Source organism: Balaenoptera ricei, chromosome 7 (genome assembly GCF_028023285.1).
Source record: "Balaenoptera ricei isolate mBalRic1 chromosome 7, mBalRic1.hap2, whole genome shotgun sequence".
NCBI classification, from domain to species: Eukaryota; Metazoa; Chordata; class Mammalia; order Artiodactyla; family Balaenopteridae; genus Balaenoptera; species Balaenoptera ricei.
In genome coordinates this window covers 1,410,482-1,433,843 of record NC_082645.1, presented here as the reverse complement: position 1 = coordinate 1,433,843, position 23,362 = coordinate 1,410,482, and the positions used below count along the sequence as shown (strand labels likewise).

Below are 23,362 nucleotides of genomic sequence, written 5' to 3'. Positions count from 1 at the left end.
GAAATCATAAAGATCAGAGCAGAAATAAATGAAATAGAAACAAAACAATAGCAAAGATCAGTAAAACTAAAAGCTGGTACTTTGAGAAGATAAACAAAATTGATAAACCATTAGTCAGACTCATCAAGAAAAAGAGGGAGAGGACTCAAATCAATAAAACTAGAAATGAAAAAGGAGAAGTTACAACAGACACCGCAGAAATACAAAGCATCCTAAGAGACTACTACAAGCAACTCTATGCCAATAAAATGGCCACCTGGAAGAAATGGACAAATTCTTAGAAAGGTATAACCTTCCAAGACTGAACCAGGAAGAAATAGAAAATATGAACAGACTAATCACAAGTAATGAAATTGAAACTGTGACTAAAAATCTTCCAACAGGGCTTCCCTGATGGCACAGTGGTCAAAAATCCACCTGTCAATGCAGGGGACACGGGTTTGAGCCCTGGTCTGGGAAGATCCCACATGCCGCGGAGCAAATAAGCCCATGCTCCACAGCTACTGAGCCTGTGCTCTAGAGCCCATGAGCCACAACTACTGAACCCGTGCGCCACAACTACTGAAGCCTGCGTGCCTAGAGCCTGTGCTCCGCAACAAAAGAAGCCACCGCAATGAGAAGGCTGCGCACACTGCAACGAAGAGCAGCCCCCACTCCCTGCAACTAGAGAAAGCCCACGCGCAGCAACAAAGACCCGATGCAGCCAGTAAATAAATAAATAAAATTAATTAATTAAAACAAAATTTTTTTTAAACAAACAACAAAACAAAATCTTCCAACAAACAAAAGTCCAGGACCAGAAGGCTTCACAGGTGAATTCTATCAAACATTTAGAGAAGAGCTAACACCCATCCTTCTCAAACTCTTCCAAAAAATTGCAGAGGAAGAAACACTCCCAAACGCATACTATGAGGTCACCATCACCCTGATACCAAAACCAGACAAAGATACTACAAAAAAAAAAGAAAATTACAGACCAATATCACTGATGAATATAGATGTAAAAATCCTCAACAAAATACTAGCAAACAGAATCCAACAACACATTCAAAGGATCACACACCATGATCAAGTGGGATTTATCCCAGGGATGCAAGGATTCTTCAATACACGCAGATCAATCAATGTGATACACCATATTAACAAATTGAAGAATAAAAACCATATGATAATCTCAATAGATGCAGAAAAAGCTTTTGACAAAATTCAACACCCATTTACGATAACAACTCTCCAGAAAGTGGGCATAGAGGGAAACTACTTCAACATAATAAAGGCCATATACAACAAACCCACAGCAAACATCATTCTCAATGGTGAAAAACTGAAAGCATTTCCTCTAAGATCAGGAACAAGATAAGGATGTCCATTCTCACCACTATTACTCAACACAGTTTTGGAAGTCCTAGCCATGGCAATCAGAGAAGAAAAAGAAATAAAAGGAATCCAAACTGGAAAAGAAAAAGTAAAACTGTCACTGTTTGCAGATGAGATGATACTATACATAGAGAATCCTACAGATGCCACAAGAATACTACTAGAGCTAATCAATGAATTTGGTAAAGTTGCAGGATACAAAATTAATGCACAGAAATCTCTTGCATTCCCATACACTAATGATGAAAAATCTGAAAGAGAAATTAAGGAAACACTCCCATTTACCATTGCAACAAAAAGAATAAAATACCTAGGAATACACCTACCTAGGGAGACAAAAGACCTGTATGCAGAAAACTATAAGACACTGATACCAACAGATGGAGAGATATACCACGTTCTTGGATTGGAAGAGTCAATATTGTGAAAATGACTATACACCCAAAGCAATCTACACATTCAATGCAAGCCCTATCAAATTACCAATGGCATTTTTTACAGAACTAGAACAAAAAATCTTAAAATTTGTATGGAAACACAAAAGACCCCAAATAGCCAAAGCAGTCTTGGGGGAAAAAAAGGGAGCTGGAGGAATCAGACTCCCTGACTTCAGACTATACTACAAAGCTACAGTAATCAAGACAATATCATACTGGCAGAAAAACAGAAATATGGATCAATGGAACAAGATAGAAAGCCCAGAGATAAACCCATGCACCTATGGTCAACTAATCTATGACAAAGGAGGCAAGGATATACAATGGAGAAAAGACAGTCTCTTCAATAAGTGGTGCTGGGAAAATTGGACAGCTACATGTAAAAGAATGAAATTAGAACACTCCTTAACACCACACACAAAAATAAACTCAAAATGGATTAGAGACCTAAATGTAAGGCCAGACACTATAAAACTCTTAGAGGAAAACATAGGCAGAACACTCTATGACATAAATCACAGCAAGATCCTTTTTGACCCACCTCCTAGAGAAATGGAAATAAAAACAAAAATAAACAAATGGGACCTAATAAAACTTAAAAGCTTTTGCACAGCAAAGGAAACCATAAACAAGACGAAAAGACAACCCTCAGAATGGGAGAAAATATTTGCAAACAAATCAACAAAGGATTAATCTCCAAAATATATAAACAGCTCATGAAGCTCAATATTAAAAAAACAAACAGCCCAATCCAAAAATGGGCAGACGACCTAAACAGACATTGCTCCAAAGAAGACATTCAGATGGCCAAGAAGCACATGTAAAGCTGCTCAACATCACTAATTATTAGAGAAATGCAAATCAAAACTACAATGAGGTATCACCTCACACCAGTTAGAATGGGCATCATCAGAAAATCTACAAACAACAAATGCTGCAGAGGGTGTGGAGAAAAGGGCACCCTCTTCCACTGTTGGTGGGAATGTAAATTGATACAGCCACTACGGAGAACAGTATGGAGGTTCCCTATTAAACTAAAAATAGAATTACCATGTGACCCAGCAATCCCACTACTGGGCATATACCCAGAGAAAACCATAATTCAAAAAGACACATGCACCTCAATGTTCATTGCAGCACTATTTACAATAGCCAGGTCATGGAAGCAACCTAAATGTCCATCGACAGGCGAATGCATAAAGAAGATGTGGTACATATATAGAATGGAATATTACTCAGCCATAAAAAGGAACAAAATTGAGTCATTTGTAGAGACGTGGATGGATCTAGAGGCTGTCATACAGAGTGAAGTAAGTCAGAAAGAGAAAAACAAATATCATACATTAACACATATATGTGGAACCTAGAACAATGGTACAGATGAACCGGTTTGCAGGGCAGAAATTGAGACACAGATGTAGAGAACAAACGTATGGACACCAACGTATGGACAGATGAACCGGTTTGCAGGGCAGAAATTGAGACACAGATGTAGAGAACAAACGTATGGACACCAAGGGGGGAAAGCGGGGGCCGGTGGGGGTGGTGGTGTGATGAATTGGGAGATTGGGATTGACATGTATACACTGATGTGTATAAAATGGATGACTAATAAGAACCTGCTGTATAAAAAAATAAATAAAATTCAAAAATTCAAAAAAAAAGTATATTCAATCACTTAAGATTAACTTAATTGAAATAAATACCCACTTTATATTTTTTTAGCTTACAGACACCATTCTGAGGCTTCTTTACAATCAAAATTGAACAAAAGTGAATTGAAGTCTTCATTTCTGAATATAAAACACTACGCACTTTTATTAGGTACCTAATAAAAAATTTTAAGTTTATTTTTGAAAAGGCAATACATGAACATGTTAGAAGAGTTCAGAAATATCAAATTCAATGTTTGTCTCCCAGTGGGAACCAATTTTACCTGTTGTGTGTATATGTGTATTCTTGTAAAGAAAATCTATACAAATATGTTCCTATAAAAGGGTTTCATCTTCAAGGAATTCATGGAAAAGACTCTGACAAGTACAGGTTTCTGGTAACTGACTATACTGCTGAACTGAATGAATAAGCAGTTTCAGAACTCTAATGGAAAACTGATGAACTCATAAAAGTGCTAACAAAAGATGAAAAAAAAATTAATTACATTGGACTGAGTGAACTGATGAGGATGATTATAATTTTTGTGACTTTCTGTTTGAATTAAAAAAAAAATCCCACAAGGACTCAGAGGCAAAAAATATACAAATCAATTTTCACTGCAAAGTAAAGGAGCTGTTACAGTGGAGGATTACTGGACTGAATGTCAATATTACGACACAGTATGAGTGTGTTTCGTGTTTGGTAATTGTAATCATTGTTGCTTTTGTTGTGGTCATCCATTTACAATGCTTGGTGTCAGTCTATTTATCTCTTGTAAAAATAAAATACAGTGTGTGTGTGAGAGAGAGAGAGAGAGAGAGAGAAAATAAATAAATTAAAAGAAAATCTATAATCATACAAGCACTTACATGTACATATTCCTTTGTTCATTTTACCCAAACAGTAGCATCTTCCTTTTTTTTTCCTACTTAATACCTTGGTGGTCCTTCCACATAAAAGCTGCCTTCTTTTTTTTTTTTTTTAAAGGTATCCTTTTTAATTTTTATTTATTTTTAAAATAAATTTATTTATCTATTTTTGGCTGCGTTGGCTCTTCATTGCTGCTCATGGGCTTCCTCTAGTTGCAGGGAGCAGGAGCCACTCCTCGTTGCGGTGCACAGGCTTCCCATTGTGGTGGCTTCCCTTGTTGCGGAGCACGGGCTCTAGGCATGCGGGCCTCAGCAGTTGTGGCACACAGGCTCAGCAGCTGTGGCACATGGGCCTAGCTGCTCCGTGGCATGTGGGATCCTCCCGGACCACGGCTTGAACCCGTATCCCCTGCACTGGCAGGCAGATTCTTAACCACTGCACCACTAGGGAAGTCCCTGCCTTCTTTTTATACCAGTCTATTTTAAGTTGATAACTTAAAGTTTGGATGCATTATAGAACTCTGTATTTTTACTCCCTCTCCGCCAATGTTTTATGTTTTTGATGTCACAATTTACATCTTTTTATCTTGTGTATCTCTTAGCAAAGTATTGTAGTTATAGCTTTTTTTTTTTACTACTTATGTCTTTTTGTCTCATACAAGCTTTGTAAGTGATTAACCTACCACGTTTACAACTTTAAATTATTCTGATTTTTACTGCATATTTACCTTTCCTAGTAAGACTTATACTTTCATATGTTTTCCTGCAACTAATTAGCACCCTCTTGTTTCAGCTTAAATAAGTCCTTTTAACATTTCTTGTAAGGCCAGTCTAGTGGTGATGAACTCTGTTAGCTTTTGCTTGTCTGGAAAACTCTTTCTCTCTCCTTCAACTCTGAAGCATAGCTTTTTTTGGTAGAGTATTCTTGGTTGGTAGCTTTTCTTCTTTCAGCACTTTGATGCCTTCTTCTTTTTAAGAGCTGACTAGTATTTTATTGCATAGACATATCAAATCATCCAATCCTCAATTCAATTAAATAAATTTTTTAAAAAATTTAGAAAAAAACCTATTAGTGAGTCTGCAAGATGGCATCTTAGGTTTCTGAGGAAGAAATTAGACAAAAAAAAAAAACCCTAAAGTCAGCAGATGGAAGGAAAAAATAAATATCAGAGAGGAAGTAAAATAGAGATCAAAAAGAAACAACAGAAAAAAATCAATAAAATCAAGAACTTTCTTTGAAAGGGTAAAAAATATTGACAAACCTCTGGCCAGTCTCACCAAGAAGATGAGAGAGAAGACCCAAATAAACAAAATAAGAAATGAAAGAAGAGGAATCACAACTGATACCCCAGAAATACAAAAAAAGCGTAAGAGAATACTATCAACAATTATATGCCAAAAATTTTGCAACCTAGAGAAATGGACAAGTTTCTAGAAACACACAACCCATTGACAGTCATGGACAGTCATACTTCATGGACAGTCATACTTCCAAGCTTCTGCAATTATAAACTACTACTAAGAATACCCATATGATATATGATGTCAAACATCTTCTCATATGTCTATTTACCATCTGTATATCTTCTTTGTGAAGTATCTGTTCAGATCCTTTGCCTATTTTTAAATTGGGTTCTTTGTTTTCTTATTGAGTTTTACGAGTTCTTTGCATACTTGGGATACAAGTCCTTTATTAGATATGTGTTTTGCAAAGACTTTCTCCTTGTATTTTCACTATTAACAGTGCCTTTCACAGAGCAGAGGTCTTTAATTTTTAATGAAGTCCAACTTAATTTTTTCTTTCATGGATCATCTTTTGGTGTTGTATCTAAAAACTCATTGCCTATGACAATAAAATGGACAACCTGGAAGAAATGGACAAATTCTTAGAAAGGTACAGTCTTCAAAGACTGAACCAGAAAGAAATAGAAAATATGAACAGACCAATCACAAGTACTGAAATTGAAACTCTGATTAAAAATCTTCCAACAAACAAAAGTCCAGGACCAGACTGCTTCACAGGCAAATTTTATCAAACATTTAGAGAAGAGTTAACACCTCTCCTTCTCAAACCACTGCAAAAAATTGCAGACAAAAGAACACTCCCAAGCTCATTCTACGAGTCCATCATCTCCCTGATACCAAAACCAGACAAAGATATAACAAAAAAAGAAAATTACAGGCCAATATCACTGATGAGCACAGACGCAAAAATCCTCAACAAAATACTAGCAAACAGAATCCAACAACACATTAAAAGGATTATACACCATGATCAAGTGGGATTTATCCCAGGGATGCAAGGATTCTTCAATACACACAAGTCAATCAATGTGATACACCATATTAACAAACTGAAGAATAAAAACCATATGATCATCTCAACAGAGGCAGAAAACGCTTCTGACAAAATTCAACACCTATTTATGATAAAAACTCTCCAGAAAGTGGGCATAGAGGGAACCTACCTCAACATAATAAAGGCCATATACGATAAGCCCACAGTAAACATCATTCTCAGTGGTGAAACACTGAAAGCATTTCCTCTAAGATCAGGAACAAGACAAGGATGTCCACTCTCACCACTTTATTCAACATAATTTTGGAAGTCCTAGCCATGGCAGAGAAGAATAATAAATAAAAGGAATCCAAATTGGAAAAGAAGAAGTAAAACTGTCACTGTTTGCACATGACATGATACTATACATAGAAAATCCTAAAGATGCTCCCAGAAAGCTACTAGAGCTAATCAATGAATTTGGTAGAGTTGCAGGATACAAAATTAATACACAGAAATCTCTTGCATTCCTATACACTAACAACAAAAGATCAAAAAGAGAAATTAAGGAAACAATCCCATTTACCATCACATCAAAAAGAATAAAATACCTAGGAATAAACCTACCTAAGGAGGCAAAAGACCTGTACTCAAAAAACTGTAAGATACTGATGAAAGAAACCAAAGATGACACAAACAGATGGAGATATACCATGTTCTTGGATTAGAAGAATCGATACTGTGAAAATGACTCTATTACCCAAAGCAAACTACAGATTCAGTGCAATCCCTAGCAAATTACCAACAGCATTTTTTAAAGAATTAGAACAAAAAATGTTACAATTTGTATGGAAACACAAAAGACCCCAAATAGCCAAAGCAATTTTGAGAAAGAAAAATGGAGTTTGAGGAATCAGGCTCCCTGACTTCAGACTACCTACAAAGCTACAGCCATCAAAAAAGCATGGTAGGGGGGCTTTCCTGGTGGCGCAGTGGTTGAGAATCCGCCTGCCAATGTAGGGGACACGGGTTCGAGCCATGGCCCAGGAAGATCCCACATGCCATGGAGCAACTAAGCCCGTGCGCCACAGCTACTGAGCCTGTGCCCTAGAGCCCGCAAGCCACAACTATTGAGCCCATGTGCTGCAACTACTGAAGCCCGCGCACCTAGAGCCTGTGCCCTGCAACAAGAGAAGCCACTGCAATGAGAAGCCTGTGCACCACAACGAAGAGTAGCCCCCTGATCACCACAACTAGAGAAAGCCCATGTGCAGCAACGAAGACCCAATGCAGCCAAAAACAATAAATAAAATAATAAATAAATTTAAAAAAAAAAAAAAAAGCATGGTAGGGCTTCCCTGGCAGTCCAGTGGTTAAGACTTCGCCTTCCAATGAAGGGGGTGCGGGTTTGATCCCTGGTCAGGGAGCTAAGATCCCACATGCCTTGGGGCCAAAAAACCAAAACATAAAACAGAAGCAACATTTTAACACATTCAATAAAGACCTTAAAAATGGTACACATTAAAAAAAATAAATTTTTTTTTATAATTTAAAAACAAAGAAGAAAAAAAAATGGTCCACATTAAAAAAAAAATCTTGGGAAAAAAAAAGCAGCATGGTACTGGCACAAAAACAGAAATATAGATCAATGGAACAAGATAGACAGTCCAGAGATAAACCCATGCACCCAGGGTCACCTAATCTATGACAAAGGAGGCAAGAATATACAATGGAGAAAAGACAGTCTCTTCAGTAAGTGGTGCTGGGAAAACTGGACAGCTATATGTAAAAGAATGAAACTAGAACACTCCCTAACACCATACACAAAAATAAACTCAAAGTGGATTAAAGACCTAAATGTAAGGCTTGACACTATAAAACTTAGAGGAAAACATAGGCAGAACACAAATCGCAGCAAGATCTTTTTTGATCCACCTCCGAGAGTAATACAAATAGAAACAAAAATAAACAAATGGGATCAAGTAAACTGAAAAGCTTTTGCACAGCAACGGAAACCATAAACAATACAAAAAGACCACCTCAGTATGGGAGAAAATATTTGCAAACAAAGCAACCAACAAGGGATTAATCTCCAAAATATGCAAACAGCTCATACAGCTCAATATCAGAAAAACAAACAACCCAATCAAAAAATGGGTGGAAGATCTAAATAGACATTTCTCCAAAGAAGACATACAGATGGTCAGAAAATCACATGAAAAGATGCTCAACATCACTAATTATTAGAGAAATGCAAATTGAAACTACAATGAGGTATCACCTATCACCGGTGATGGCCATCATGAAAAAATCTACAAACAATAAATGCTGGAGAGGGTGTGGAGTCCTACACTGTTGGTGGGAAGGTAGACTGGTACAGCCACTATGGAGAACAGTATGGAGGTTCCTTAGAAAACTAAAAATAGAGCTACTGGGGACGTCCCTGGTGGTCCAGTGGTTAAGAATCTGCCTTCCAATGCAAGGGACACAGGTTCAATCCCTGGTCGGGGAACTAAGATCCCACACGCGTGGGGCAACTAAGCCCGCGCACTGCAACTAGTGAGCCTGTGCGCTCTAGAGCCTATGTGCCACAATTAGAGAGCCCACGTGCTGCAACTACTGAGCCTGCACACTCTGGAGCCCGCCACAACTAGAGTGAAGCCTGCACACTGCAACAAAGAGTCCGCGCCGCAACGAAGAATTCTGCATGCTGCAACGAAGATCCTGTGTGCCGCAAACAAGAACTGCCACAGCCAAATAAATAAATGAATATTTTAAAAAAATAAAAATAGAGCTACTATATGACCAGCAATCCCACTCCTAGGCATATACCTGGAGAAAACCATAATTTGAAAAGATACATGCACCCCAATGTTCATTGCAGCACTATTTACAGTAGCCAGGACATGGAAGCAAGCTAATGTCCATCAACAGAAGAATGGATAAAGAAGATGTGGTACATATATAACAATGGAATATTACTCAGCAATATAAAAGAACAAAATAATGCCATTTGCTGCAACATGGATGGACCTAGAGATTGTCATAGTTAGTGAATTTAAGTCAGACACAGAAAGACAAATATCATACGATATCGCTTATATGTGGAATCTAAGAAAAGGGTACAAGTGACCTTACTTACATAACAGAAGTAGAGTCACAGATGTGGAAAACAAACTTAGGGTTGCCAGGGGACAAGTGGGGTGGGGGAGGGATGAGTTGGGATTGACATATGCACACTACTATATATAGAATAGATGACTAGAGGGGACCTGCTGTACAGCACAAGGAACTCTGCTCAATTCTGTAACGGCCTATATGGGAAAAGAATCTAAAAAAAGAGTGGATATATGTATGACTGATTCACTTTGCTATACACCTGAAGCTAACACAGCACCGTGAATCAACTATACTCCAATAAAAATTAAAAAAAAAAAAATCTCACTGCCAAACACAAGGTCACCTCCATTTTCTCCTATGTTATCTTCCAGAGGTTTTAAAGTTCTGCATTTTACATTTAGGGATATGATCTACTTAGAGTTAATTTTTGTGAAAGTTGTGAGATCTGTGTCTCGATTCTTTTTTTTCCATACACATGTCCAGTTGTTCCAGCACTATTTGTTGAAAAGACTATCTTTTCTCAATTGAATTACCTTTGCTCCTTTGTCAAAGATCAGTTGACCATGTTTGTGTGGATCTATTCCCAGGCTCCCTATTCTGTTCCACTGATGTATGTGTCTATTCTTTTGCCAGCAAACGCTGTCTTTGGTACTGTAGCTTTGAGGTCGGGTAAAGTCAGTTCAGCTTCTCTGGTATTGTGTTGGCTATTTTGGGTCTTTTACCTTTCCATGTAAACTTTAGAATCGATTTGCACATATCTACAAAATAACTTTCTAAATTTTTTTATTGGGATTGCATTTGAATCTACAGATCAAGTTGGGAAGAACTGACATTTAATGATATTAAACCTTCGAATCCATGAACGCAGAATATCCTTCCACTTATATCTACTTTGAGTTCCTTAATCAGAGTTCTGTTGTTTTCTGTATACAGATCCTGTACATATTTTAGATTCATACCTAAGTATTACTTTTTGTAAATGGTATTGTTTTTAACTGCAAATTTCAATTATACGTTGCTGGTATACAGGAAAGCAATTGACTCTTGTATATTATAATCCTGCTATAGCCACTTACTAGTTCCAGTTTTTTTAGTACTCTGAGATTTTCTACATGAACAACTGTGTTATCCGTGAACAAAGTCAGTTTTATTTCTTTCTTCCCAATCTGCTTAGCTTTGACTTCCTTTTCTTACAGGGCTTATAATACAACGTTGAAAAGAGCAGTGACGGGGACATCCATGCCTTAGCAGGAAAGCTTCTAGTTTCTCACCATTAAGTATGATGCTAGCTGTCAAGTTTTTATAAACGTTCTTCATCAAGTTGAAGAAGTTCTCCTCTATTCCTAGTTTGTTAGAGCTTTTATCATGAATGAGCGTTGGAGGTAGACACTTCTTAAATGTTGGTTTAAGTCAATCTATCCTGGAACTTTTAAGCAGCCTAAGATGTGAGGCAAGGTAGGTAAGAAGCTAGACAACCGTTCATGATAGCTGCCTACCAAATCAACAGCTCAACACTGTGGCCTGACGGGGGCAGGCAGAGCCAAGGTATATTAGTACCTTGAGCATGGGAGCCCCGAAACAATGACAAAAGCCTGGAGATATAATCAAGAACTCAATGAAAAGTAGTATTAATTGCTTTCGAAGTATGACTTCCTGCACGTATACACTACTATGTAGAAAACAGATAACTAATAAGAACCTACTGTAGAGCACAGGGAACTCTTCTCAATGCTCTGTGGTAACCTAAATGGGAAGGAAATCCAAAAAAAAGGCGATATATGTATACTTATAGCTGATTCACTTTGCTGTACAGCAGAAACTAACACAACATTGTAAAGCAACTATACTCCAATAAAAATTAATTTAAAAAGGAATCCTGATATAACAATGCAAAAAAAAAACGTATGTTTTCCTGTACGTTGTATCTTTGGCAAATAGCTAAAATTTAAAACTTAGCAACTTTATTCACACACATTAGGCGCTCCTGGCTCAGAGCCAGAGACCCACCGACTCCCAGTCTGCAAAATTTCTTGCAGGGACAGGATAAAGAGTTAATCAATAGATATGTGCGGTGTTACCATATTAAACACTGATAACTTTTTAACTCAGTTCCTTTTACACTATCTGCTTCTTTTTAACCTTCTCTTTCAAATCACAGAGTGATTTGAAAACACACTACAGATAGGGACTCCAAACCTAGTTTAGAAATTCAGCTCCTCTGGTTGCTAATCAAATAACCTTTGGCAAGCAATTAAAAAAGTAAACCCACGGCCTGCGTGGTCGTAGGATTCAAACAAGATAATGTAGGAAAAAAGAACTGAAGTGCGGCACAAACGTAGGCGGGGGGGGAGGGGAGGCGGGGGGGGAGGGGAGGCGGGGGGGGAGGGGAGGCGGGGGGGGAGGGGAGGCGGGGGGGGAGGGGAGGCGGCGGGGGAAACATTTCTTATGCACCCTTTCCCAGGTAGGTCCTTCCCAGGGCCGCCCGTTGGGCGGAAGCTGTCCGTCGGGGACTTGGGAGTCGGGAGCCTACGAGACTGCGCAAACCGACGCTAGACGAAAATGGAGGATGTGGCGTGCGACTGCGACAGAAGAAGGTTCTTCTCTTTTTTAAAGCGCCGCCAGACTCCCGGCCCAAGAACCAGCCGGGATTTCAGAGCACACGCCCAGGCCCCACGGCGCAGCCACCCACCCGCTCACTCGCCCGCCCGCGTCTCTCGCCACCCGACCCGAAACCAGTCTCTTCTCGCCTCTCCTCCCCGCCCTTCTCCCAGCCAATCCTAGACCCGGCATGCACCGCGCCCACCTTTCCCTTCCAGCCTACCCCCACCTTTGGGCGCCTCCAAATGACAAGCGGCGCGGAGCATTGTGGTCCCGTGCGCGAGAGCGAGGCCCGGGGCAGGAAAAAGAAAGCAAAAGACTAGGGCGAGCCGGTAGGGCGGCCCCCGCGCACGCGCACGGGCGGCGGCGGTGGTGAAAAAGGGCGGTGCGTGGTCTACGGCGAGCGGAGTGGGGCGGGGTCGCGCGGCCTTGGCTGGGAGTCCGCGAGCTGGGAGGGGCGGGGGGTGGGTGAGGGAGCGGGCGGAGGAGGAAGTGTCATGGCGTCGGGCCGTGGAGCTTCTTCTCGCTGGTTCTTTACTCGGGAACAGCTGGAGAATACGCCGAGCCGCCGCTGCGGAGTGGAGGCGGATAAAGAGCTCTCGTACCGCCAGCAGGCGGCCAACCTCATCCAGGACATGGGACAGCGTCTCAATGTGTATCCTTTCCTATTTTTGGCCCTCCGCCGCTCACGCCCTGTCCTCCTCACTGCTCGCCCGGTCGCCGGGCCTGGTGCCCCGCGAACATGGCGCCGCCACCTCGGTCTTAACTGGGCCTCGGCCGCGCCGTAAGGGAAGACAGGTTCGGGTTCTGGAGGCTCCGAGCGGCCGGCGGCGGAGGAGGGGAGGAGGAAGGGAGTCCGGTGAATGCGGGCCGGGAGGCTGCGTTGTGTAATCTATTTGGGGCCGCGCGTGGTGACGGCGGGGGATGGGAGTGCCGCCCGGGCGAGAGGGAAATCTTAGGGATTATCGCAGAAAAGAGGCGGCTGCTTCTACTTCTAGTCCGAGAAGGGGTTGAGAGCTAGGAGGGAGGTGCTGAAAGGCGTAAGTGTTCTCTGCAGCCCTTCCCCGCTCTCCTCGCCGGTTTGATGGCTGTTCTCTTGTACCTTGGGAGCGCACGGGACGTCTTTATGTTCTTGGCATGGTTTTGCATGGGTGCGCGCGCGCGCTTCAACTGTTTGATTTTCGGTTTAGTCGTAGCCATTGATAAATCCTTCCTGGGCTCGCTTAATAGCAGTATTGGAGTGGAATGCTCGGCGTTTGTTATTATTATCCCTGCTATTTATTCGGTGTGGAGCCTTTTCGATCCGCCAGCCCCCACGCCACCATCCTGTGGGTATTTAGTTCCTTATTATTACAGTTTGGGGATTGGTTTTGAGTGAACGGGGGCCTTGGAAAAGAACGGTAGATCGGGAATTTTCCTTCAGAATTGTTTTGGAAAAGAGATCTTGTTTTTCTCCGATATTTCCTAAACGTTACGTTCCAGCTCTCAGCTTACAATAAACACTGCGATTGTTTATATGCACAGGTTTTACATGCACCATTCTTTCACCAAATTCAATAGAAATGTAAGTACTGTTTTTTTATCTGCTTTTGAAACAACCAAATTTTAAGATATAATCGATATGCAGAAAAAAAGTTGGTCGTGGATTTTACTATTGTATTTAATGTTCTAAGTTAACAGTGAAGGTGAATCGCGTGATAAACATTTTGCTTCAAATGCGGGGTTTCTGGTTGGTTGGTTTGTTTTTTAATTTGTGTTGACAAGCTGCCAGGCGCTGTGTCAGGCTCTGCCAGGTCTTTTCAGCTAAGAGATAAATCAGAAGCATTTCTTTTCTCAAAGAGTATTTATTACATTGGTATTCATTTAAATTTTATACTCAACATTTGAACGATTTATATGTACAATGTAATTGTAGAAAATCCAGTCATTCTGTTGTACATCTTAATTGTATTGGACTCATATTGTTTCAAATACTGCGAATTGGGCTTAGTTTAATTGTAACATTGTTTTCAAGTGACCCTGTGAAAGAGTTAAATGTTTAGCAGAAATATTTCATTTGCTAACACAATTTAAGTTGTAAAACATTCTTGTTTATCACATTTTAGCATTAGTTGTCTACTTAAATTTTTGGTGGTTTGAATGGTGTCTTGCTTCAGAAATACTACGTCAGAGGTGTGTCTGTGTATGTACAATTAGTTTGAAGTAAATGTTGCCTTCCAATACTAAAGTACTGATTTGGAACATATTCTGTAAATTTTGACAAACTGAGTAGTGGCGTTTAGTTGAAATTTTCATTTTAAGTTATGAAAACGGCACTTCGGTGTCTGTTCTTTTCAGAGAAACACGAATACTGTGTTGTACCTGTTAACAAGGAAAATTGCATATTGTTTAGAAATATTTAGCTCTACCTTATTTCTCACCATATTTTTTGCTCACAGCTATTTATAGAATGCTATTCTGAAAGGAGTGTGGAAAAGTTGACCCTGGAAGACTTTATGCAATTTGTGGATTGTCATTAGGACCTTTTAAGAAAACAGTCTTTGAAAAGGTCCTTTTTTTTAGTTGGAAGGAAGAACTTTGTAGTTTAGATTGATTCCTATTTTAATCTCTTCTGATCATAAATCTGATTTGGTTTATCAGATTGGCACATAGGTTTCTATTAAACAGTATACATTTTGGTCTCTTGCAGTCTCCATTGCTTCTACTCTTCATCTTTTAAATCTGCTTGATTCTTGCTCTGTTTATATTTTCCCAGTTATTTCTTGTACACAGAACTTAGGTCAGTGATAGTGTTATGGAAGAGAGAGGAAGCCTTTTTGGTACAACATTTAGATTGAGAGAAATACATTTTTATTTAAATTGTCTCCTAAGGCAGTAGTGAACTGATGAATAGTAATGGAAGTATGGCTTCCCTTAAGTAGCCCTGGAATATGCTGGTAGGAATCACAAATCAAAATAATTCTAGAAATTCTTGATGTGGCTACAGATGTCCCATTTGCTTACTTTTCTACTTCAGTAATGATTTCACCACAAGACTACACTTCTCTTTTTGAACCCTCCGTCTTTCATAATTTGTCTCTATGGCCTGGTTGGTGCGCTTTAAAGCAAAACCTTACTTAACAGCCAAAATTCACAGCTGTAACTTTAAGTTGACTGGTGAAGCCCAGGTCACTTGCATTCTAACTCTTATTATTTTACTTAAATGCCATCGTTTAATAAGAAAGCCAGAGTATTCATTTTTATTACCCTACTTTCTGTCTTCTGTGTATAAAGGCAAACTTCAGTGTTTTACATTGAGTAATTATTAGGAGAATAATTGAAATCTGATGCTAATTTCTGTTTTGAGAAGTAAATTGCACCCTTCATATCTAACCATTGTCTTTTTTACCTTTGCTGTTTTATCAAAAGTGGTTTTAATATTTATTTGTGTTGGTACACTTGCATCAATTGCACAGCCTCACTCTTTTATCTTTTTTTTTTTTTCCTATTCTTTTAGGGTGAAGGGGGTGGTCTCAAATTGAATGTGAGTCACTTTCAAATTCATACTCCCCGACATCACTGGGAAAATTTTTCTTACAAGGTTATAATGGAATGTCATGGTAGACTTTAAAAAAGCATGAGTCTCCACCACTAAGTAAATTGAACACCATTCGGTAAATTAAACCATAGCAAGCTTCAATTTAAAGATGCTAGTAACAACATATATTTAGTTTTATAATAAATATGCATTCATTATGTTAAAAGATTTAAAAATATTTATGTGGCTTTATTTTATTTTTTCACATTAACAAATTTAAAAGTAAAAAATCCCCTAAAGGTCAAGTTGGTCTTGTGTTAAAAGTTAGTGTCAACAGAGCTGTCTTTTATCATTGTTACTTTCTCTTTTTAGAAGGTTGGATGGCTACCAGCAGAAAATGACTTTTATGTGTATCCTAATTAGATAAATCTATCCTTTGCTCACTGGATGCAGTGAGGTTTGTGTAATTGAGATTAGTAATTGAAGAATGGCCTTGCTGGGTCAAGCTCAAGCTTAATCTAATGAAGTATATAAAAAAGCCCTGGAACCAGCAGTGCCTCCACAAAGTATGTACTGGGGGAGAGCATCCTCCCCAGTGTCAGTCGTAGAATAGATATTGACCCAGCTTTTCCTAGAAACTCTGTTCATTAGTTTGGTTAGTCAAGTTTATGATGCATTTGTTTCTTATATTAATTCCAAGTCTTTTGAGTTCTCTAAGATGAGGTTGTAAAGAACACACTCTTAGTATTTTTGTTGGTCATGGTCTAGTCTCATCTCTCTCTCCAATTCATGTGATCATTTTAATCTTCTCTTTCTTTAGTTCTGTTGCCTCTTTTTTGAGCTGCAGCAATTGAAACATTATAATATGCCAAATTTAAATGTAGTTGTGTTTAAGGTCTCAAGAGTACACAGTAAGTTAAGGGCAGTATTCAGAACTAATGGTTTTTGACTATGATGACATCTAAGAATGCACCATCTGTGTCATATCTGAGTTTCACTTAGTACATCTAAGATTAGTCAGCTGATACGCATAAAGGAACTTGTATTTGCTTGTGCTAAAATTTGATTATCACTTTTTGCTTGCAGTCTTAATCTTTCTCAGTTGACTTGGTTCTTGACTAGTAGATATCATTTGAAAATTTAAAGATTTTCTTTTTGCATTCCTTTCTTCCCCTGTAAAGACTTAAATGGTTTAAAGGAAAGCCATTCCTTTCTCTCTCTAGAAGAGTGCCCACAATCCCTGTTCTTTGTCCGATAATAAAGCATTCTCCCATTCTAATTTTTATTAATAGTCTTTGCATAGAAATTTATTCAAGATTTTTTAATGGTAGATTTCATCCAGTTAACACTACCTGTTGCTTATTTATACTCAAATTGCTCATAAAATTGTCATAAACAATTGCCACTTGTGAAAGAATAACATTTTGGGCAATTTGGTTAGTTAAGGATTTTGTTTAAATTTGTATTGTGAAAGCCCTAAATTTCTCTCAAACATAGGAATCTAGATAAAGTTAAATGTAACCCCCCCCCCCCCCGCCCCAAAAGGACAGGGAGGTTTTGTTTCCTTTCTTTTTGGCTATACTCACCAGTACCTCACATAAAGTTGATATTTGGCAATAGTTCGTCAATAGAATGTATCAAATCTTGTTGCTCATGGGTCTATTGAGTGAATTCTTCTACATTTTCCTCTATAGTCATCCTCCCCACATAGACACATTTTAAATGTTTTATTATTGAAAACTAACAGACACATGGTAAATGAAAACAGTAGAAAAAGGGGTATGATAAACCTCCCTCCCATCCGGGTGCCTAAGCCCCCTGCCCTACAGCATTTGCTGTGCACAGTTTCTGTGTGCCCTTTCAGAAATAGTTTTTGCTTGTGCAGGCATATATGTGTGTATTTTTTCCAGCACAGAAAAGGGTTTTTGTTTGTTTTTTTCACAGTTCTTAGATCCAGCACACAACAGCAATATTGAGAACATACAGAATTGGACTGGTCCTGGTTGGGGTTAGATGTGGCTGTTTCTGGAGAAGTAATTTTTAATATGGCACCAGAAAAGGATAGTATAGATTGACCCAGTGGATCTCAACCAGAGGCAGCTTTGCCAACCAAGGGACATTTAACAGTGTTTAGAGACATTTTTGGTTGTCCCAGATGGGAAAGGGGTATTACTGGCATCTGGTGGATAGAAGCTGGGGATGCTGCTAAACATCCTACGATGCATAGCATGTTCCTGCAAAACAAAAAGTTACCTGGTGCAAAATGTCAGTAGGGCTGAGGTTGAAGAAACCATGCGTTAACCTAAAGAGTTAAGAAGTGAGACTAAAAGCGGTGTTATCGTCACTAGATTAATTTTGAGTGTTTGGTGAATTTTATCTGTTCTAGTAAGAAATAGACTATTCATCTGTAATTCTTCAAGGACCATAAGGACAAAGATCACATTTGCAATCTTTTTCTAATTGGGGGCTTTAGGGAAACGTTTCGATATTTCTAAAATTTAAAGTTTAAATTTAGCTTGTTAATGTTGCTTTTCTGTTAAGTACTAATGTGTTTTTTAGCCTCTTATTTGAGCTTGTTATGAATCTTATCATATTAGAAGATATTTTAGTAGTTTGGCTTCTAATTTTGTTTATGGTGGGTTTTGACATAAATTTTTTTGTTACTCAAATCTACCAGCCTTTAATTTTGCTTTATTTCATTACCTTTATGTTTATCTGGAGATAAATGTCTACCTATATTTATTTACTGATTTCATGGGAAGAGATTCTTGGGTTTTGGCATTTGTTTTTCCTTGTTAGGTTTATTTTGGTATGTGGTTCCTAAACATTTACTTAAGGTTGATATTCTCTTTCTTACCCCAGATAAGGAAGAAAAGAATCATAAAGGTTAAACACTTTGTCTGAAGTCACACAGCAGCAGAGTGACAAAAGCTAAAAATTGCACCCAGATCTAGACTCCATTGTTCATGCAGTTATCACTATTTCTGCCTCAAGTATCTGTTATTAGGAATCTTTTCATAGCCCTGAAAATTTTCACTAAAAGCAGTTGATGTGTAAAGCTTTTGTGATGTGCCAGTTGTGATTCACCAACGCTCGGCATGAGAATTATCAGGATGCTCCTCTAAAATATGCTTTAGTGGGCTGTACCTTAGATCTATGTAATCAGAATATTTGTGGTGGGACCTGGGATCCTCTACCTTAACAAGCTTCCCAGGTGATACTGATGCCTGCTAAAGTTGAAGACTGTTCGTTTAAATTTTGATGTTTCCCCTGTGTCTCATAATGTTATACAGTCAGCCCTCCATGTCTGTGGGTTCTGCATCTGTGGATTCAACCAACTGCAGATCAAAAATATTTGGGAAAAAATTCATTTACAAAAAGCAAAACTTTTATTTACCCCACACCAGCAACTATTTACATAGCATTTGCATTGTATTAGGTATTGTAAGTGATCTAGAGATGACTTAAAGTGTAAGGAAGGATGTGCGTAGGATATATGCTATTACTACGTCATTTTATATAAGAGACTTGAGTATCCATGGATTTCGGTCAATGTGGAGGGGTCCTAGAACCAATCCCCCGCCTGTGGCTACTGAGAGATGACTGTACAATGGCCGTTTTATAGAAGTTAAATCAGCATGTTTCATTCCTTTACCTGCTAAAGTAAAATGTCTTTGAAATCTGAGTGGTTGTTTATATTATAGCGCACTTATGCTTCTGCTTTTTAATTTAATAAAGCAATTAGTCGAAGAATAATCTTATGTTCAAAATCCATTAATGCTACTAGGAAATACTGTAGGGCTGTCCAGTAGAACTTTTTGCGATAATGGATGTATTCTGTATCTTTTATGTTCAAAATGATATGTACTGACCAAACACATTTCCTGGATTGTAAATTTGAGATTATTAGATGATTTCTAAATTCCTTTTCAACTAAAAATTGTGTGGATGAAAATTTATTAAGATCCCACTCTGTAGGGCTTCCCTGGTGGCACAGTGGTTAAGAATCTGCCTGCCAATGCAGGGGACACGGGTTCGAGCCCTGGTCCGGGAAGATACCACGTGCTGGAGAGCAACTAAGCCCGTGCGCCACAACTACTGAGGCTGCACTCTATAGCCCGTGAGTCACAACTGCTGAGCCCGCATGCCACAACAACTAGAGCCCATGCTCTGCAACAAGAGAAGCCACTGCAATGAGAAGCCCACACACTGCAACGAAGAGTAGCCCCCGCTCGCTGCAACTAGAGAAAGTCCGTGCGCAGCACCAAAGACCCAACGCAGCCAAAAATAAAGAAAATAAATTATTAAAAAAAAAAAAATCCCACTATGTAATAGGCATTTTACTATGGCAGCTGAAGTATTCTCCTCCTGAGGAAACAGATGCAATTACTAAGTTACTTGTCCAGAAAGTAGCCGTTATGTGATTGGCATTTGAACCTAGATCCCTAGCCTGATCGCATGCTGCAGTTCTCACTTGTGTCTAATATGTTTAAGAAATGTTCCTAATGTGTTTCAGAAATAGGGCACACTAAGTATTGATGCCAGTGATTTCTAAGGAGGAGATGAGTATACAAGTGAATAATGAAAATACTCTCAGATTTTGATTTGCTTTTCTCATTGGACGAAATCCAGTGAAGTCCTCTTTTGAGTTAGGCCCCAATTCCTCCTTCAGCCATACATCAGTCTTAGGATTTACGCATTGTGCATCCCTGTTTTTCCATGTGGTGCTTTCCCTTCACTTTGCATGTGATCCTGACCTGTGAGGTTGTGAGACGAGCTGAAGTTCCAACTCTTCATAAACCATTCCCCTAGATAACTCCACTCTTTCACTTCTGTTTGATTCTCTGACCTTATCCTTTGGGTCCTGTTCTATTTCATCTATTTGATATTCTTTAGTGCTGTAGTGTAACTGTGCATATATGAAATGAAGTGGGTTTTTTGTGTTTTTTGTTTGGTTGGTTGGTTGGTTGAGTTTTTTTTGGCCATGCCACGCGGCATGCAAGATCTTAATTCCCCGACCAGGGATTGAACCCGTGCCCCCCAACAGCGGAAGCGTGGAGGAAGTGGGTTTTGTTAATTGTTATAAAATGAAACACAAACATGTAAAACCACTAAATGTATAGCATAGTGAATTATTATAAGGTAAACAACTTTGTAACTACCACTCAAATCAAACAAGGGAACTTTGCTTACTACCCCAGAAGTGCCTTCATGTTGCTCCATCCCAATGTCAGCCCTTTCCTTTCCTCCACAAAGGGATAGAAAAACTCTCCTATCCTTTCCCATTATTAAAGATTTGATAGGTTTCTTAAATCTCTCAAGGTACAGGTTTCCCCTCTATCCTTTCTTTTACTTAAATTTTATCTGTTGAAGGACCTAGGACATTATACCTGTAGAGTTTCCACTGTCTGGGTTTTGCTAACTGTATATTCATGGTGCAGTTTATTATGTTCCCTTTGTTCCTGTATTCCCTGCAAATTGCCAGTTGGATCCAGAAATTTGATCAGACTCATGTTAGATTCTTTTGGCAGGCTACAGGTGATGTTATATTCTTTAATCAGCAGGCACCTAATGTCTGGTTGTCTTTTTGTGGTGTTAGCGCTGTCGATATTCAATGCCTAGATCCTTTTCTTCATTGTGATACTTTAATTCTGTCATTTCTTCTTCATTTATTAATTGGAATATTTGTATAGTGAAAGTTGTGATTCATCACTGTTTGGACATCCGGTGGTACAAGTTCATATAGGAAAGGCAGAATAAATACTTGATTGTTGCCCTATATTTACCCACCTTTGTTGAGATAAAATTCACATACCATATATTTCATCCTTTGAAGTGTACAATTCAGTGGTTTTTGCGTACGTTCACAAAGTTGTACATCAATTTTAGAAATCTGTATCACCCCAAGAAGAAATCCCACATCCTTTAGCCATCTCTTCCTCATTCTTCCAACCAGCCTATTCTGGACAGTCCCTATAAATGGAATCATTCAATGTGTGGTCCTTTATGACTGGCCTCTTTCACTTAGTACATAATGTTTTCAAGGTTCATCTGTGTTGTAGCATGTATCAGTACTTCATTTATTTTTCTTGCTAAACTACCATTAATACCACATTTTGTATATACATTTATTAGTTAGTGGACATTTGGGTTGTTTCTACTTTTTGGCTGTTATATTGCTGCTATGACATTTATGTATGTTTTTGTGTAGATACATGTTTTGGTTTCTCTTGAATATATACCCAGGAGTAGAATTGCTGGACCATCTAGTAACTCTGTCTGTACCCATATAGTCTGGGATAGTTTCCTCAGTATTCCAGGTTCATCTTGTACATTTTATGTCCACAGCTGAAATGGCCATTTCTTTAAGAAACCCTGCTTTTTCTTTTAGTAGAAAGTGGTATTTCAAGATATCAACCTGGACCCTGGAGATACTCATTGTTGCTAAGTTTGTCTTGTTTTTAGGCATCTTCAGTGAACAGAGCAAGGAAATACATAGTACAGTAAATATGTATTCGCTATACACGTCAACATATTAGGTAGCGATAGTTGTATTCTCAACACCTTGAGAATACACCTTCACATTACGCTCAGATGATTTCTTGAGCTTCTTCTTTTGCGGGTCTTTATCCTATACAAAAAGCCTAGGAAAATATCTCACGCTTTTCTGATAGCAGCACAATTTCATACTTCCCCAGTCTAAGCCCTATAATGGTCAACCATTATTAGCTCTACAAGATGGTTAATAACTCACCAAGTCTCTTTAACTGAGTCATAATGTATTTGTGAACAAGGCCTTATAGATGGACCTGCCAGTGGAAAGCACCAGAAAGTTCCTATAGTACCTTGACCCCTTTTTACTGAAAAAGTCTCTAAAATAAATCAAGAGTTCTCTGGTGATCTGAACTTACTTCACACTTCTTACTATTCATTTCTAGGACGGTCTGCAAGTCTGTACTTTGGGTTCATCCAAAACAAATTGAAAATCAGTTTCTCTCCACAGGTCTCAGACCACAGGAGACTTTAGAAAGCACAACCTGACTGCTGTTGCCAGAGTCTGGGCAGCCTTGGTGAACCTCTTATTATGTCCAATTCCCTATGTTATCTGGATGAAAGCTGAGACTTTGGCATATGGATATGTGCCCCCATTTCTGATTCAGAATTTCTTTAAGTTTGGGGGCCTCATCTTTTCGGTCTCTAGACCCATGGGATTGGGACTTATCGTTTACATTTATAGTTGGTTTTATGGTCAGCAGGACTGGTGACTGTCTAATTGTGTAGTGAGAGGCTCCACGTTTCAGACCCACTGGGTTCTTTGTATGATTGCATCAGCCATTGCTGGCTACGGCCCGCCCCTCAGAGCATTGCTGGCCTGGGTTGTTAGGCTCTGGTTTTAAGACACTGCTGTTAAAAGGCAAATATTCCTGAAACTGCTTATTAGATCATTTCTTAGGGAGTACCCGGTTATGCCATTGCCTTTGGAGTCCGATGAACGCGGATTCTCATTCTGGCA

At 39.0% G+C, this 23,362-nt stretch overlaps 2 protein-coding genes and 1 long non-coding RNA gene across 7 annotated transcripts in view; 2 read left to right on the top strand and 1 right to left on the bottom strand.

The window, feature by feature from the left end:
- The window catches only part of ACMSD (aminocarboxymuconate semialdehyde decarboxylase), a 98,250-nt gene extending 86,671 nt beyond the window's left edge, over nt 1-11,579 (top strand). Inside the window, exon 10 of the mRNA XM_059927618.1 lies at nt 10,931-11,579. Within this exon, the coding sequence (XP_059783601.1) occupies nt 10,931-10,939 (9 nt within the window). The 3' untranslated portion in view covers nt 10,940-11,579. The remainder of the gene's footprint in view (nt 1-10,930) is intronic.
- Nucleotides 1-12,650, bottom strand: part of LOC132368868 (uncharacterized) — a 124,665-nt gene extending 112,015 nt beyond the window's left edge. The window contains exon 1 of the long non-coding RNA XR_009504169.1: nt 12,562-12,650. This is a non-coding gene — a long non-coding RNA (uncharacterized LOC132368868). The remainder of the gene's footprint in view (nt 1-12,561) is intronic.
- A 160-nt stretch (nt 12,651-12,810) lies between these two features.
- Nucleotides 12,811-23,362, top strand: part of CCNT2 (cyclin T2) — a 51,124-nt gene continuing 40,572 nt past the window's right edge. For 3 of the 5 annotated variants that reach the window (XR_009504168.1, XM_059927602.1, XM_059927604.1), the window contains exons 1-2: nt 12,811-12,987; nt 13,815-13,896. Coding sequence is in view for 4 of the 5 variants with exons in the window: in XM_059927602.1 (XP_059783585.1) it covers nt 12,830-12,987; nt 13,815-13,896 (240 nt within the window). In the remaining variant the exon portion in view is untranslated. Of the gene's footprint in view, nt 12,988-13,814; nt 13,897-15,828; nt 15,856-23,362 lie in introns of all 5 variants that reach the window. The other 2 variants (XM_059927601.1, XM_059927603.1) reach the window with 1 other exon arrangement.